Raw genomic sequence first — 13,902 nt, forward strand, 5'->3', positions numbered from 1 at the left:
GAAGTTTTTGGCTTATGGAAGGAAGAGCTATAGATCTCTTTAAAAATAGAATGAGTTGCCTAATAAAGTATTGAGGTTTTATAGTCCCTGGGAATTTGAAGCAGAACATGGATTTAAATAGCAGCTTAAGCTTTGTGTGTTTCATTGTATGTAGTTAAGGGTAATGGTGCTTCAAGGATTGTGGTTTAATATTCTTTTCTTCTTTTTTTTGAGGATTGTGATTTAATGTTCTTTTTTCTTTTTTTGTGAGACAGAGTCTCACTCTGTTGCCCCAGGCAAGAGTGCCAGGGCCTCAGCTTAACTCTCAGCAACTTTAAACTCCTGGATTCAAGGATCCTCCTGCCTCAGCCTCCTGAGAAGCTGGGACTGCAGGTGCCCACACACTGCCTGGCTAATTTTTCTGTTTTTTTTGTACAGACTGGGTCTCTTTGCTCAGATTGGTCTCAAACTCCTAAACTCAAGGGATTCTCTTGCCTCTGCCTCAGATTGGTCTCAAACTCCTAAACTCAAGGGATTCTCTTGCCTCTGCCTTCCAGAGTGTTAGGATTACAGGTATGAGCCACCATGCCTGGCCTGATGTTCTTTTCTTTCTTTTGAGACCAAGTCTCACTTTCTCACTTGGCCTGCCTCACCCTCCCAAGAGCTGAGACTACAGGCACTGGCCACAATGCCTGGTTATTTTTAGAGACAAGATCTTGCTCTTGCTTAGACTGGTCTTGAACTCCTGAGCTCAAGCAACCCACCCACCTTGCCCTCCCAGAGTACTAGAATTACAGGCTTGAGCCACCGTGCCCAGGCTGTCTAATGTTCTTTTTCAAGAACTATTTGGTTTAGGCATCTAAACTAAACCAACCAAATCAGGGCATCTGATCCAGTGTGCGCTTGTAAGCTTTGTTCCATTCTGGATCTGCCTGGTCCAGTGCTTTCTGGCTTTTAGTTCTAGAGCTGATGCTGGGCCTTAGTGCCGGAACTGGGTTCCTACTCTAGGGATCCTATGTAGGCCGGGCCCGATGATCCATTCAGAGACATCTCTTTAGGTGATTGTAAGAGTGACTTATTTACAGATTATTCTTCCTCCCCCCTGGGGTCAACAGTAATGGAGTCAAGCTTCCTAGGTGATTTCAGGCAGTGGCTCACGCCTGTAATCAATCCTAGCACTTTGGGAGGCTGAGGCAGAAAGATGGTTTGAGGTCAGGATATTGAGACCAGCTTGAGCAAAATCTCTACAAAAAAATAGAAAAATTAGTTGGACATGGTCCAGCCTACTCAGGAGGGTAAGGCAGGAGGATCACTTGAGCCCAGAAATTTGAGGTTATAGTGAGCTTTGATGATACCACTGCATTCTAGCTTGGGTGACAAAGTGAGACTCTGTCTCAAATTAATAAAAGGTAATTTCAGGTTATCTTCCTATGGAGTGGCCCAGTGTTGGGTGGGGACTGAATTGCTTCTGGAGGTAGAAGGTAGGGTCTCTCCATCCTTGAGGTTAACTTGCTATTGCTGCCATATTATTCTAACCCCATGGTCCCTTCCTGTCCCTGACTCAGAAGCAGGAGGCTGGGTTCCAGAGCAGTGCACTTGGCTGGGCTCTGGGGCCTCCAGTCAACTGTATCCGCTGGGGGTGGGGACAGAGCCTAGTCAGCATTGCTGCCTGCCATACCCGTTTCCTGTTCTCATGGCTCAGGGAAGGTGAGGGCCAGCCAGCTGTCATCAGGCAGTTCCCCTGCTCTCTGCCTTCTCTCTGTAGGATTCCCTTCCTCATTCAAGCTGAGCAGTCAGTGCTCTGTACAGAGTAGATCAGGGCAAAATGGTAGGTCAGTGGCTGAGGAACAAGGCTCAGGAGTGGGGAGGCAGGATACTGGTGGGTAATGTGAGGGAGACAAATGACTGGATATGGAAGTAGAGAAGCAGTAGGGATTAACATATAAACAAGCCACATATTTCTGTTTCAGAATTTGCTGCAGGAATGGGTAAGGAATTGGCTGTCTATCCTTACTTTTCCCTGCCTACATCCCTGGACAGGGCTGAGAGGAGAGCCTCTTGGCCCATACCTAGAGACTCTATATGAACTAAAACTCGTCTTTTAAGCCTGTTCCAGTTTGGTGTTGTGACCCCTGGTTGCCCTGCAGGCTAACCTGCAGGAATTTGTATTGGGGACCCCTGAGAATGTGGCAGCATCACTTGTGCCTGGTGTTTCTGGTTGGCCTGAGGATACAGGCAGAGGTGACAGACTGAGGATAAAGGGTGAAAGGGCTGTTGAATGGCTAGAGGCTGCAGTCCAGTGAGGAGTGAAGAAAGGACTCAGAACTGGCTGAGGAAGATCTGTGGAGGGCAAGATACAGGCACTTTGGTCATTTTGTAGGGCGCTGCACACTTGTCTTTAATTATTAACTTAGCACTGGTGGCGTGGAGCTGTGGGTGCATTTTTGCCCAGCCCTGTGATAAGGTTTGGTTGTTTATTGTCTTGTTTATTAGGCAGAAAGGCAGTGTTCGTGTAGGACAGGAATGCCGCTGCTCAGGAAGCGCAGAGAGGGATCTGGGCAGGGAGTAGGATGAGGGGTGGTGGTGGATCGGAGAGGGAGAGAGAAGGTGGGACAGCTGTTCCAAGGGCCAGCTTTTCCTGCTTCTCCGGACGAATTAGTCTCTGGGCCAGATTGTAATAAGGCCAGGACACAACAAAACAGTGGGACTAAGGACACAGAAGGCTATGCTACTGCCAGAACTGATACAGAAAACAGTTCTTGACTATGTTGGTGGCCTGAAGCAGGCAAGCCCGGCACTGGGCCTGAGTCTACCTGTGGTGAGGCAGGGTGACACTGTCCTTGCCCTCATAGCCCTTAGGAGAAGGGCTTTAGAGTTAAGCTCTCCTTGTAGTGTACCAGTTGTTGAGCTGGGAAGGAGGGAGCAGCGATGTGATTCCCAGTGGTGTGGGTGTGCCTGCCTGTCCACTTAAGAGCTTAGTGGGGGGGCGGCGCCTGTGGCTCAAGGAGTGGGGCTCCGGTCCCATATGCCGGAGGTGGCAGCTTCAAACCCAGCCCTGGCCAAAAACCACAAAAAAAAAAAAAAAAAAAAAAAGAAAAAGAAAAAAAGAGCTTAGAGGGGGATCCAAGGAACATTCTGTATTGAGTGTCTGTATTGTTTTTTCCATCTTTCTTCCCCACCATATCCTGGGGCTACTGGTCAGAACCTCACAATTATTTGTGGGCTTCTCTTTTTGAATTTCTTCTTCTAAGGTAGTAGGTTGTAACTTTTGGGGAAGGGTACTAGATTTCTCTGAGATTTCTTTTTTCGTGGTGCTGGGGAACAGGGTCTCAGTCTATTGCCCAGGCTGGAGTGTAGTGGCATCATCATAGCTTACAGCAACCTCACACTCCTGGGCTTAAGTGATCTTTCTGCCTCAGTCTCTCTAGTAGCTGGAACTACATGCATCAATATGCCCAGCTAATTTTTAAATTTTTATTGCTATGTTGCTCAGGCTGGATTTCTTTGAGATTCTGATGAAAAAACTATGTTCATTAAGATAAGGCATGAACTCTTTTATGGGCAGCGCCTGTGGCTCAGTGAGTAGGGCGCCGGCCCCATATACCGAGGGTGGTGGGTTCAAACCTGGCCCTGGCTAAACTGAAACAAAAAATAGCTGGGCGTTGTGGCGGGCGCCTGTGGTCCCAGCTACTTGGGAGGCTGAGGCAAGAGAATCGCCTTAAGTCCAAGAGCTAGAGGTTGCTGTGAGCTGTGACACCATGGCACTCTATTGAGGGTGAAAGACTCTGTCTCTAAAAAAAAAAAAGATAAGGTATGAACTCTTTTCATAGAAAAATGCATATGTGAGGCCAGGCACGGTGGCTACTGCCTATAATCCCTGCATTTTGGAAGGCTGAGGTAAGAGCATTGCTTGAGGCCAGGAGTTTGAGGCTGCAGTGAACTATGATTGGGTCTCTGTACTACAGCCTGGATGACAGAGTGACATCCTATCTCTTTAAAAAAATGAGAGAGAGAGAGAGACAGATGCATAATGCATATATGTACTCATACACACATTTTGCAAAAGAATTTTGGGCCCTGTGGAGGCTCTGGTTAAGACCCTGGCTCTAAGATGATCCATCAACTTAAGCTTATCCAGGGAAATGTATTATCTCTACCCCAGGGTAGAAGGACTTGAGGAATGTTTGTGGCTCTTCTACATCATCCAGTCAGGAAAAATGCGTGTTGCCATTCTACAGGAACTGCTCTTAGCTGTGTAAGAATCCTTCCAAGCACAAAAACAAGCAGTTAAGCTGCCAGGCAGTGGACAGGAAGTCTGGCCCCCATTCTAATCCTTGGCCATACATCCTGACTTGCTGGCCCAAACATGGGATAAGTTACAACAGGACTCATTAAGGTTAACAATAATAACCACAGAGTCAAAGTGCTGTGTCCTGGAGCCCATGTAGAATGGGAGGGTAGAAGGGAAAGACTGATTTTTCTCCCTCTTGGCTCTGAATACTAATCACTACTTTTGCACAGCTACCAGTTGTCTCCCACTGCCGTGACTGGGAATTTGGGTGTATTTTGTATGTAAGCAAATCCACAATAACTTTGTCTTTGTCTCCCACATAAAGTGCTGGGGTAGGGAGTATGGCGGTGCTGTGTACCCAGTGCTCAGCAAGTACCTCTGAATGATAATGGTGAGCCTGTTTTGGGGCAGGTTTCCAATGTTAAGCAGGTCAGAGGGTTTGTCTTTGGCCAAAGGGTATATCTTGGTGCCTGGTACTGGGAAAATTGCTTGGAGTCTAAGGCTCAGTCACCAATCAGTATTATTTTTCTTTTCAGGTCTCTTAACCTTCATTAACTGTGCCTATGTCAGGTGGGGAACCCTGGTACAAGACATTTTCACCTATGCCAAAGTATTGGCACTGATCGCAGTCATCATTGCAGGCATTGTTAGACTCGGCCAGGGTAAGAAATAATATTAATATCAGTAACATGGATTAAGCATTTTCTGTGAGGCATGTTCCTCTAAGTGCTCTTTGTGCATTGTCTCATTTAATTCTCACAACCTTATTTGGTAGGTACTATTATTATTCCCATTTCATGGATGAGCAAACAGCCTATAGAATTAGGTGTCTTACCCAAGACTCTAGTGGTAAGTAAAGGACCTAAAATTAGTACCCAGGCAGACTGACCCCAAAGTCTGTCCTTTAACTTCTGTGCCTGCTGTCTCCCAGAGAAGGCTGATCTTGGTAAAATGGCTGACAGCCATGCCCTGGTAGTTAGCTTTGCAGATTGTTGGGTCCAGTGCTATGGTTCTGACTGTTCTGCTCTTAGGAGTAAGCAAATCAGAAATGAATTTCTTGGGCAGCGCCTGCGGTTCAGTGTGTAGGGCGCTGGCCCCATATACTGAAGGTGGTGGGTTCAAACCCAGCCCGGACAAACTGCAACAAAAAACAAACAAACAAAGAAAAGAAATGAATTTTTGTACCTGCTTTCCCCCAGTTTCCAGGTTCAAATACCTACCCTACAACTGCTGTTGGCCTGGGTATTCTGAGCTCTGCTCTTCCTCTACCCTGTATCAGTTCTGTCTGGTGTTAGAAAGGGGACGGGCGAGGTGCCTGTGGCTCAGCGAGTAGGGCACCAGCCCCATATACTGAGGGGTATGGGTTCAAACCCAGCCCTGGCCAAACTGCAACAAAAAATAGCCGGGCGTTGTGGCGGGTGCCTGTGGTCCCAGCTACTCGGGCACTCTATTGAGAGACTCTGTCTCTCTAAAAAAAAAAAAGAAATGGGGCAGGAACCAGGCAGCTGTCCTCAGCCATTCTCCTCCATGGTGGTCCTTCCTGTCAAGATCCCCATCCATGCCGTTCCCTGCATTCCAGACCATTTTTGTAGGTGGCTCTCTTCTGTTCTCTATTCCTTCATTGGTACTCTGGCTGCCAAGAGTGTTCTAAGCCGCTTGCCTGCTATTTCCATTTTCTTCCACTTCTTTATTCAGTTGCCTTAAATTTGGGAGAATGGGCCACTAATCCTCTGCCTTCCAATATTCTCTCTCTTGGGTTCCAGGAGCCTCAACGCATTTTGAGGATTCCTTTAAAGATTCATCATTTGCAATGGGTGACATTGCTCTGGCACTGTACTCAGCTCTGTTCTCTTACTCGGGCTGGGACACCCTCAACTATGTCACTGAAGAGATCAAGAATCCTGAGAGGTACGTACCTCACCACCAACTTTCCATAGTAATGATAGCCATCATTTAATAAGCTCCTACTGTGTACCTAACAGCATACCACAACTACCTAAGAAGTGATTTTATCAGCCCCATTGTAATAGATGGAAGGTTTGAAGCCCAGAAGTAGCTTGTCTTACGATCACAGTAATAGAGCTAAAATGTGAACTTTCTCATATATGCTTTGCATTATAAAAATTCTTTTAAAAAGGCTTTTTCATATTTGTTCATTCATTACTGCATTAATTAAAGCAGGTTGTATTATGTACTTGTCTGTTTATTTATTTATTTATGAGACAGAGTCTCACTCTGTTGCCCAGGCTAGAGTATCATAATGTCAGCCTGGCTCATAGCAACCTCAGACTCCTGGGTTCATGTGATCTGCCTGCCTCAGCCTCCCAAGTAGCTGGGACCACAGTCATCTGCCACACACTTGGCTAATTGTTCTGTTGTACATATATATATATATTTTTTTTTTTTTGGAGACAGAGTCTCATTATGTCGCCCACGGTAGAGTACCGTGACATCACAGCTCACAGCAACCTCAAACTCTTAGGCTCAAAGCAGTTCTCTTCCCTCAGCCGCCCAAGTAGCTGGGACTATAGGCTATTTATGTATTTTTTAAAATATATATATATATATTTTTTTGAGACAGAGCCTCAAGCTGTTGCCCTGGGTAGAATGCCATGGCATCACAGCTCACAGTAACCTCTAGCTCCTGGGCTTGAGCAATTCTCTTGCCTCAGCCTCCCAAGTAGCTGAGACTACAGGTGCCTGCCACAATGCCCAGCTATTTTTTGGGTGTAGTTGTCATTGTTGTTTGGCAGGCCCCGGCTGGATTTGAACCTGCCAGCTCTGGTGTATGTGCTGGCACCTTAGCTGCTCGAGCTACAGGTGCTGAACCTTAGGTTTTTTTTTTTTTGAGACAGGGTTTCACTACGTCATGCTTGGTAGAGTGCTGTGGCATCACAGCTCACAGCAACCTCAAACTCTTGGGCTTAAGTGATAGGTCTTAAACCTACCCTTTTCAACAATATGTCCCCTTTAGGATATAGACTTACAGAAATCTTTCTGTTTCCCTTTTGATCACTGCCTGCTTTCTCAAATTCATAATGATACTGTGATATTTTTTCAGTCACTCAACCCTATAATCATGCAGAATGATGAGAGCACTGGACAGGGATGCAAAAGGCCTAGAATTTGGCTCAGTGCCTGTAGCTCAAGCAGCTAAGGTGCCAGTCACATACACCAGAGCTGGCAGGTTCAAATCCAGCCCGGGCCTGCCAAACAACAAGACAACTACAACCAAAAAATAGCTGGGTGTTGTGGCAGGCACCTATAGTCCCAGCTACTTGGGAGGCTGGGGCGCAAGAGAATTGCTCAAGCCCAGGAATTTGAGGTTGCTGTGAGCTGTGACACCACAGCCCTCTACCCAGGGTGACAGCTTGAGGCTGTCTCAAAAAAAAAAAAAAGCCTAGAATTTGTCTTTCCAGTGATTTGCAGTAATTGCCCCACCATCTCTTTGCTGCTTCCTTACCTGTAATTGAGGGGATTGAATTACATAGACTTCAGGGCCTTTCCTGGCTCTAAAATTCTGATTCTGGGAACTAATATTTTCCAGGGAATGGAGTTTCTGTAAATTTTCAAGTCAGAAGAATAACAATCTCTTACCAAGAAACAGCTTGAGAAACACAGAGCATTCTTGATACATGTCCAGTGTTGCAGCTATAGGAGCTGAGGTAATAGTAGCAGGAGTCAGGCCTACATGGTACCTCCACCTACTGGACAGAAACTGAATGACTCCAGAGTATTTGCCCCTCTCCTCTCTTGACAGTTTTTTTTTTTTTTTTGAGATGGGATCTTACTCAGTCACCCAGGCTAGAGTGCCATGGTGTCAGCCTTGCTTACAGTAACCTCAAACTCCTGGGCTCAAGCAATCCTCTTGCTTCAGACTCCCAGAGATGCTGAGACTATGGGCATGCGCCACCATACTCTGCTAAGTTTTCTATTTTTAGTAGAGACGGAGTCTCACCTTGCTCAAGTTGGTCTCAAATTCCTGAGCTCAGGGAATCCTCCCCCCTTGTCCCTCAGAGTGCTAGGATTACAGGTGTGAGCCACTGCACCTGGCCTCCTTTTCATAGTCTGTCAAGGATGTTTATAAGAATCATGGCTTTATTGGGCTACTGGAACATGAAGAGGTCTTTGCATCTTTCTTCTGACTACCAGCTAGGATGCTTCCAAGGTTCTCAAACTGAGGAAGGGGGCTGGATAGACATGTCTCCTGTGTTGCTTTTTCAGATACACAAGCTGCTGTTTGTACTGAAGGCCTATCTTTTCTCTGGAGATGTTAGATTTCACAATTTGCCTCCATAGTTTCTTCTATTTCTAGACCTTTGGATGTAAAAAACAAAGTAGCCTCCCATCTTCCTGTGCTGATAGTATGCTGTGACATTGTTCCTTGTTTTTTTTTTTTTTTTTTGTAGAGACAGAGTCTCACTGTACCGCCCTCGGGTAGAGTGCCGTGGCGTCACACGGCTCACAGCAACCTCTAACTCTTGGGCTTACGCGATTCTCTTGCCTCAGACTCCTGAGCAGCTGGGACTACAGGCGCCTGCCACAACGCCCGGCTATTTTTTGGTTGCAGTTTGGCCGGGGCTGGGTTTGAACCTGCCACCCTCGGCATATGGGGCTGGCGCCCTACTCACTGAGCCACAGGCGCCGCCCTTTTTTTTTTTTTTTTTTTGAGACGGAGTCTCACTCTGTTGCCCTTGGTAGGGTGCCATTGCGTCATAGCTCACAGCAACCTCAAACTCTTGGGCTCAAGCGATTCTTTTGCCTCAGTCTCTTGAATAGCTGGGACTACAGGCACCTGCCACAGCGCTCAGCTATTTTTAGAGACAGGGTCTCACTCTTGCTCAGGCTTGTCTCGGACTTGGGAGCTCAGGCAATCCACCTGCCTTAGCCTCCCAGAGTGCTAGGATTACAGGCATGAGCCACTGTGCCCAGCCTTCTTTTTTTGGATAGCCCTTTCTCCTAATGTGATATTCCTTTCCCCTAATAATCTTTAGAGTTCAGAGCTTCAACCAATATCCTAGGCAACCTCAAAGACAATGCACAAAGGAAGTGCAGAAGGATTTTCCAACCCTGGAAAGATGGGTGTGGTACAGAGTCCAAGGATTAAAGGGGAGATAGGGATGTGACTGTGAGCTAACGTGTCCTTTATTTTTCTTGGTGGTAGGAACCTGCCGCTCGCCATTGGCATTTCCATGCCCATTGTCACCATCATATACATCTTGACCAATGTGGCCTATTATACGGTGCTAGACATGAGGGACATCTTGGCCAGTGATGCTGTTGCTGTGGTAAAGGACTTTCCCTAGCAGGAGAGGGTTGAGGGTGTGTTGTGGGCTACTGGGTATATCCTAACTCTTGAAGGTCTTGGAAAGGGGGTTGACAGCCTTGAAGGAGTTCAATTAGGATACGAGGCTTGCAGGAAGTTCCTGTTATCCTCATTGTGGAACAAGGGTTGCATTCCCAGTAGATTCCCCCTACTGGGTGTATACCTGACCATGCCTTTTATTCCTTTTAGCTTCTGCTAATCATTCTCTTCCATTCCTTTCTCTTAGACTTTTGCAGACCAGATTTTTGGAATATTCAATTGGACAATTCCACTGGCAGTTGCATTATCCTGCTTTGGTGGCCTCAATGCCTCCATTGTAGCTGCTTCTAGGTAAGAGTGGCATCTTTTGCTGGGGCAGGGATGGCAGAACTTTTATTTATTTATTTTTTTTGAGACAGAGTCTCACTCTGGCATGGTGTCATAGCTCACAGCAACCTCAAGCTCTTGGGCTCATGCAATCATCTTGCCTCAGTTTTTTTAGTAAAGACAAGGTCTAACTCTTGCTGAGGTTGGTCTCAAACTCCTAAGCTCAAGCAATCCACCTGCTTTGGCCTCCTGGAGCGCTAGGATTATAGGTATGAGCCACTGCACCCAGTGTAGGGATGGTAGAATTTATAGGATCTGGACTTTAATCTTTAATCACCTGTGTTCTCCAGATAACACCACAACCTCTTTTTTTTAGAGAAAGAGTCTTACTTTGTCATCCTCGGTAGAGTGCTGTGACGTCACAGCTCACAACAACCTCTAGCTCTTGGGCTTAGGTGATTCTCTTGTGTCAGCCTCCCAAGCAGCTGGGACTACAGGCGCCCGCCACAATGCCCGGCTATTTTTTTGTTGCAGTTTGGCCGGGGCCGGGTTTGAACCCACCACCCTCAGTATATAGGGCCGGTGCCCTACTCACTGAGCCACAGGTGCTACCCCACAACCTCTTTTGAATCCCCCTCTGTGGCCCTGATTGAGTGCCATGGCATTGTCATCAGTTCACAGCAATCTTATTATTATTATTTGAGAAAGAGCCTCACGCTGCCGCCCTGGGTAGAGTGCCATACCATCACAGCTCACAGCAACCTCTAACTCCTGGGCTCAAGCAATTCTGCCTCCACCTCCCAAGTAGCTGGTACTATAAGAGCCTGCCGCAACGCCTGGCTAGTTTTTGGTTGCAGCCGTCATTGTTGTTTGGCGGGCCGGGGCTGGATTTGAACCCACCAGCTCAGGTGTATGTGGCTGGTGCCTTAGCTGCTTGAACCACAGTCTTAAATCTTGGGCTCAAGTGATCCTCCTGCCTCAGCCTCCTGAGCAGCTGAGACCACAGGTGGCCATGACAGTGCCTAGCTAATTTTTCTCTTTTTAGTAGAGACAGGGTCTTGCTCTTGCTCAGACTGGTCTTGAACTCCTAAGCTCAAGGGATCCTCCTACCTCATCCCTAGGATTACGGTGTGAGCCACTACACTTGGCCCGACCTCTTCTTGTTCCCATTAGCAGTCTCCAGTTCTCACTAATCTCAGTACTGAACTCCATTCCATGTTATTCAAATTCTTTTGAAGAAAGGGATGGCACAGTAGGAGGACCATGTGGCAGGTAAACCAGGATACATGTCCCACAATTTTCTCAGCCTCTCCTATCTTATCTACCATAGGCTTTTCTTTGTGGGCTCAAGAGAAGGCCATCTCCCTGATGCCATCTGTATGATCCATGTTGAGCGATTCACTCCAGTTCCTTCTCTGCTTTTCAATGTAAGTGATCTTATGGATGAGACTGAAAGCCAGGCTATTGAGGGAAACTTTATAATAATAAAGTGATTGTTCTAGCTTTTTGAAAGCTGTAAAGGAGATTCTGATAGAAAAATTATCTGTGGAACAAAACACTCCCCATGGACCAGGCACAGTACTAAATGCTACATTGAGAATCTAACTGCTATAAGGAAGGGTGGTAACCACCTGTAGTCTAAGATAAGGCATAAAGTATATGGATTGCACTGAAACAATTGATTGCCATGACAAATAGTGAATAATATAATATCTAAGAGAAGAAAGGATCACTTCCATGGGAGTAGAGGGTGAATGAAAAAATACTTATCGGACAAAGTGCATTTTGAAAGTTGGGATTGCAAACGGTAGAGATGGGCTTTAGGTAAGAGAAATTGCATCAGAAAGCCCTGTGGTAAAGCAGTGTGGGGCTGAATGCAGGTAGGGTATCCCTTATCTAAAATCTGAAAATCTAAAATTTGCTCCAATATCTGAAACTTTTTGAGTACTGACCTGACACTCAAAGGAAATTCTCATTGGGGCATTTTAGGTTTTCAGATTAGGGATATTCAATCTGTAGTAGGAAATACAAGCTGGAAATGTAGGTTAGAGCCATCATGAGAAGGGCCTTGTGTAAGACTTTTAGAGGATTTTTTTTTTTGAGACAGAGTCTCGCTATGTCATCCTGGGTAGAGTGCCACGGTGTCACAGCACACAGCAACCTCAAACTCTTGGGCTTAAGTGATTTTCTTGCCTCAGCCTCCCAAGTAGCTGGGACTACAGGGGCCCACCACAACAAAGAGATTCCAAGTCTTAACTAAATGTCATCAGGAATCCTGAGATGTGGAAAGCAGGGGCTTCTTATCTCCTACCGGTTGGAGCTAAGGAAGTTAAAAAAGGAAACTAGCTGCTGAGCTACAGGTGCTGAGGCTGGAGGATTGTTTTGAGAGGGTTAACTTAAAGAATGGACTGAAAAACCAGGTGAGAGGCTACTGACTTCTAGTAGAGAAGGAAGTAAGTACTGAAACTAGAGTGGTAAAGGGAATGGAACAGAGGAGAAGATGATGGGAATGGATTTGTGGGGGGATAAAGGGAATGAAAAGCACTTTTAATGACACAGACTGTGGGAGGAAGTGACTTGGGCTCATACTTACAGGGTATCATGGCACTGATCTACTTGTGTGTGGAGGATATCTTCCAGCTCATTAACTACTACAGCTTCAGCTACTGGTTCTTTGTGGGGCTCTCTATTGTGGGTCAGCTTTACCTGCGCTGGAAGGAGCCAGATCGACCTCGTCCCCTCAAGGTAACACACCTTCACTCTACCTTTGTTCTATCTGGAACAGCTACAGCTGCTGCTGCAGGGGATACTTCCAAGGCAGTTGATTCAGAACCTTTGTCTAGCACCTGGTGGTGGCAGTGTGTTGCAAGGGGATGGAAAGAAGGTTCAGGTAGGGTTATTTTAGCTGTTAAGAATCCTGGGCTATCTAACCCCCAGTTGTATCTCCTCTGTCCTTAGCTCAGCCTTTTCTTCCCCATTGTTTTCTGCCTCTGCACCATCTTCCTGGTGGCTGTTCCGCTTTACAGTGACACCATCAACTCCCTCATCGGCATAGCCATCGCCCTCTCAGGCTTGCCCTTTTACTTCTTCGTCATCAGAGTGCCAGAACACAAACGGCCTCTTTGCCTTCGAAGGATTGTGGGTAAGTATTGTATGGCGTGATTTCTGCAGATCTAGGTTCCCAGAACACCTTTGCCTTAGCCCCTTCCTGCTATTAACCCTTCAGCTTCACTGAATCACTTCCCTCAGGGCCAGTCCCATTCAGGACCACTTAAACTCAGCCCTGTTGACCCATTCCCAGTTTCAACTCAGGTTTCTCTTTGTAGCATCTACCACAAAGTACCTCCAGGTCCTGTGTATGTCAGTTGCCGCAGAAATGGATTTGGAAGGTGAAGGAGAGCTGCCCAAACAAAGAGATCCCAAGTCTAACTAAATGTCATCTGGAATCCTGAGATGTGGGAAGCAGGGGCTTTTTGTCTCCTACCGGTTGGACCTAAGGAAGTTAAAAAAGGAAAGCTCACTTCTTTGGAGGCAGCTGTCCAGAAGCCCATTCAAGGCAGCTTCAACCTTTGAAATTATTTTTTGAGAGATGAAAAGTAACTTATTTGTTTTGCTACATATTGTTCCAGACTTTTTAAAAGGGATGATAAAGCAGACTGTGGTGGGAGTATGTCGCATGCTGGCTTGTTCTAGTAGCACCTCTGGGTGAACCTACCCACTCCTCTTTCCCTTTAAAAGGCCCACAATGCTCTAAACTTGTCTCCTTTTGAGAGACAAAACTGTCACAGATGCTGGACAATAAAAGGGTTATGTTTCTAAAGTTTGAATGGCTTCATTTTATGTAGTGTCTATATGTATGTTTAGCCAGAAAATATCCAGAAAGACTAAAAACAATCTTATCCTCCAAAGTATTTGAGTACTTCTTCTGTCTAAAGCTAGCTGCTGAAGGCTGATAAAACCATTCTCTGTACATAGACAAGAGAAAACCTAATTTGCTGTA

The 13,902-nt window shown here is 46.2% G+C and overlaps 1 protein-coding gene across 5 annotated transcripts in view; it reads left to right on the forward strand.

The window, feature by feature from the left end:
* The window catches only part of SLC7A7 (solute carrier family 7 member 7), a 47,352-nt gene extending 33,630 nt beyond the window's left edge, over window positions 1-13,722 (forward strand). For 4 of the 5 annotated variants that reach the window (XM_053592990.1, XM_053592991.1, XM_053592993.1 and 1 more), the window contains exons 4-11: window positions 4,807-4,932; window positions 6,034-6,178; window positions 9,435-9,558; window positions 9,823-9,926; window positions 11,233-11,329; window positions 12,498-12,647; window positions 12,861-13,044; window positions 13,229-13,722. In XM_053592990.1, the coding sequence (XP_053448965.1) occupies window positions 4,807-4,932; window positions 6,034-6,178; window positions 9,435-9,558; window positions 9,823-9,926; window positions 11,233-11,329; window positions 12,498-12,647; window positions 12,861-13,044; window positions 13,229-13,335 (1,037 nt within the window). In that variant the 3' untranslated portion in view covers window positions 13,336-13,722. The remainder of the gene's footprint in view (window positions 1-4,806; window positions 4,933-6,033; window positions 6,179-9,434; window positions 9,559-9,822; window positions 9,927-11,232; window positions 11,330-12,497; window positions 12,648-12,860; window positions 13,045-13,228) is intronic. The other variant, XR_008380528.1, reaches the window with a different exon arrangement.
* The last annotated feature ends 180 nt before the right edge of the window (window positions 13,723-13,902 follow it).

Source organism: Nycticebus coucang, chromosome 6, assembly GCF_027406575.1.
Source record: "Nycticebus coucang isolate mNycCou1 chromosome 6, mNycCou1.pri, whole genome shotgun sequence".
In the NCBI taxonomy this organism is placed as follows: domain Eukaryota; kingdom Metazoa; phylum Chordata; class Mammalia; order Primates; family Lorisidae; genus Nycticebus; species Nycticebus coucang.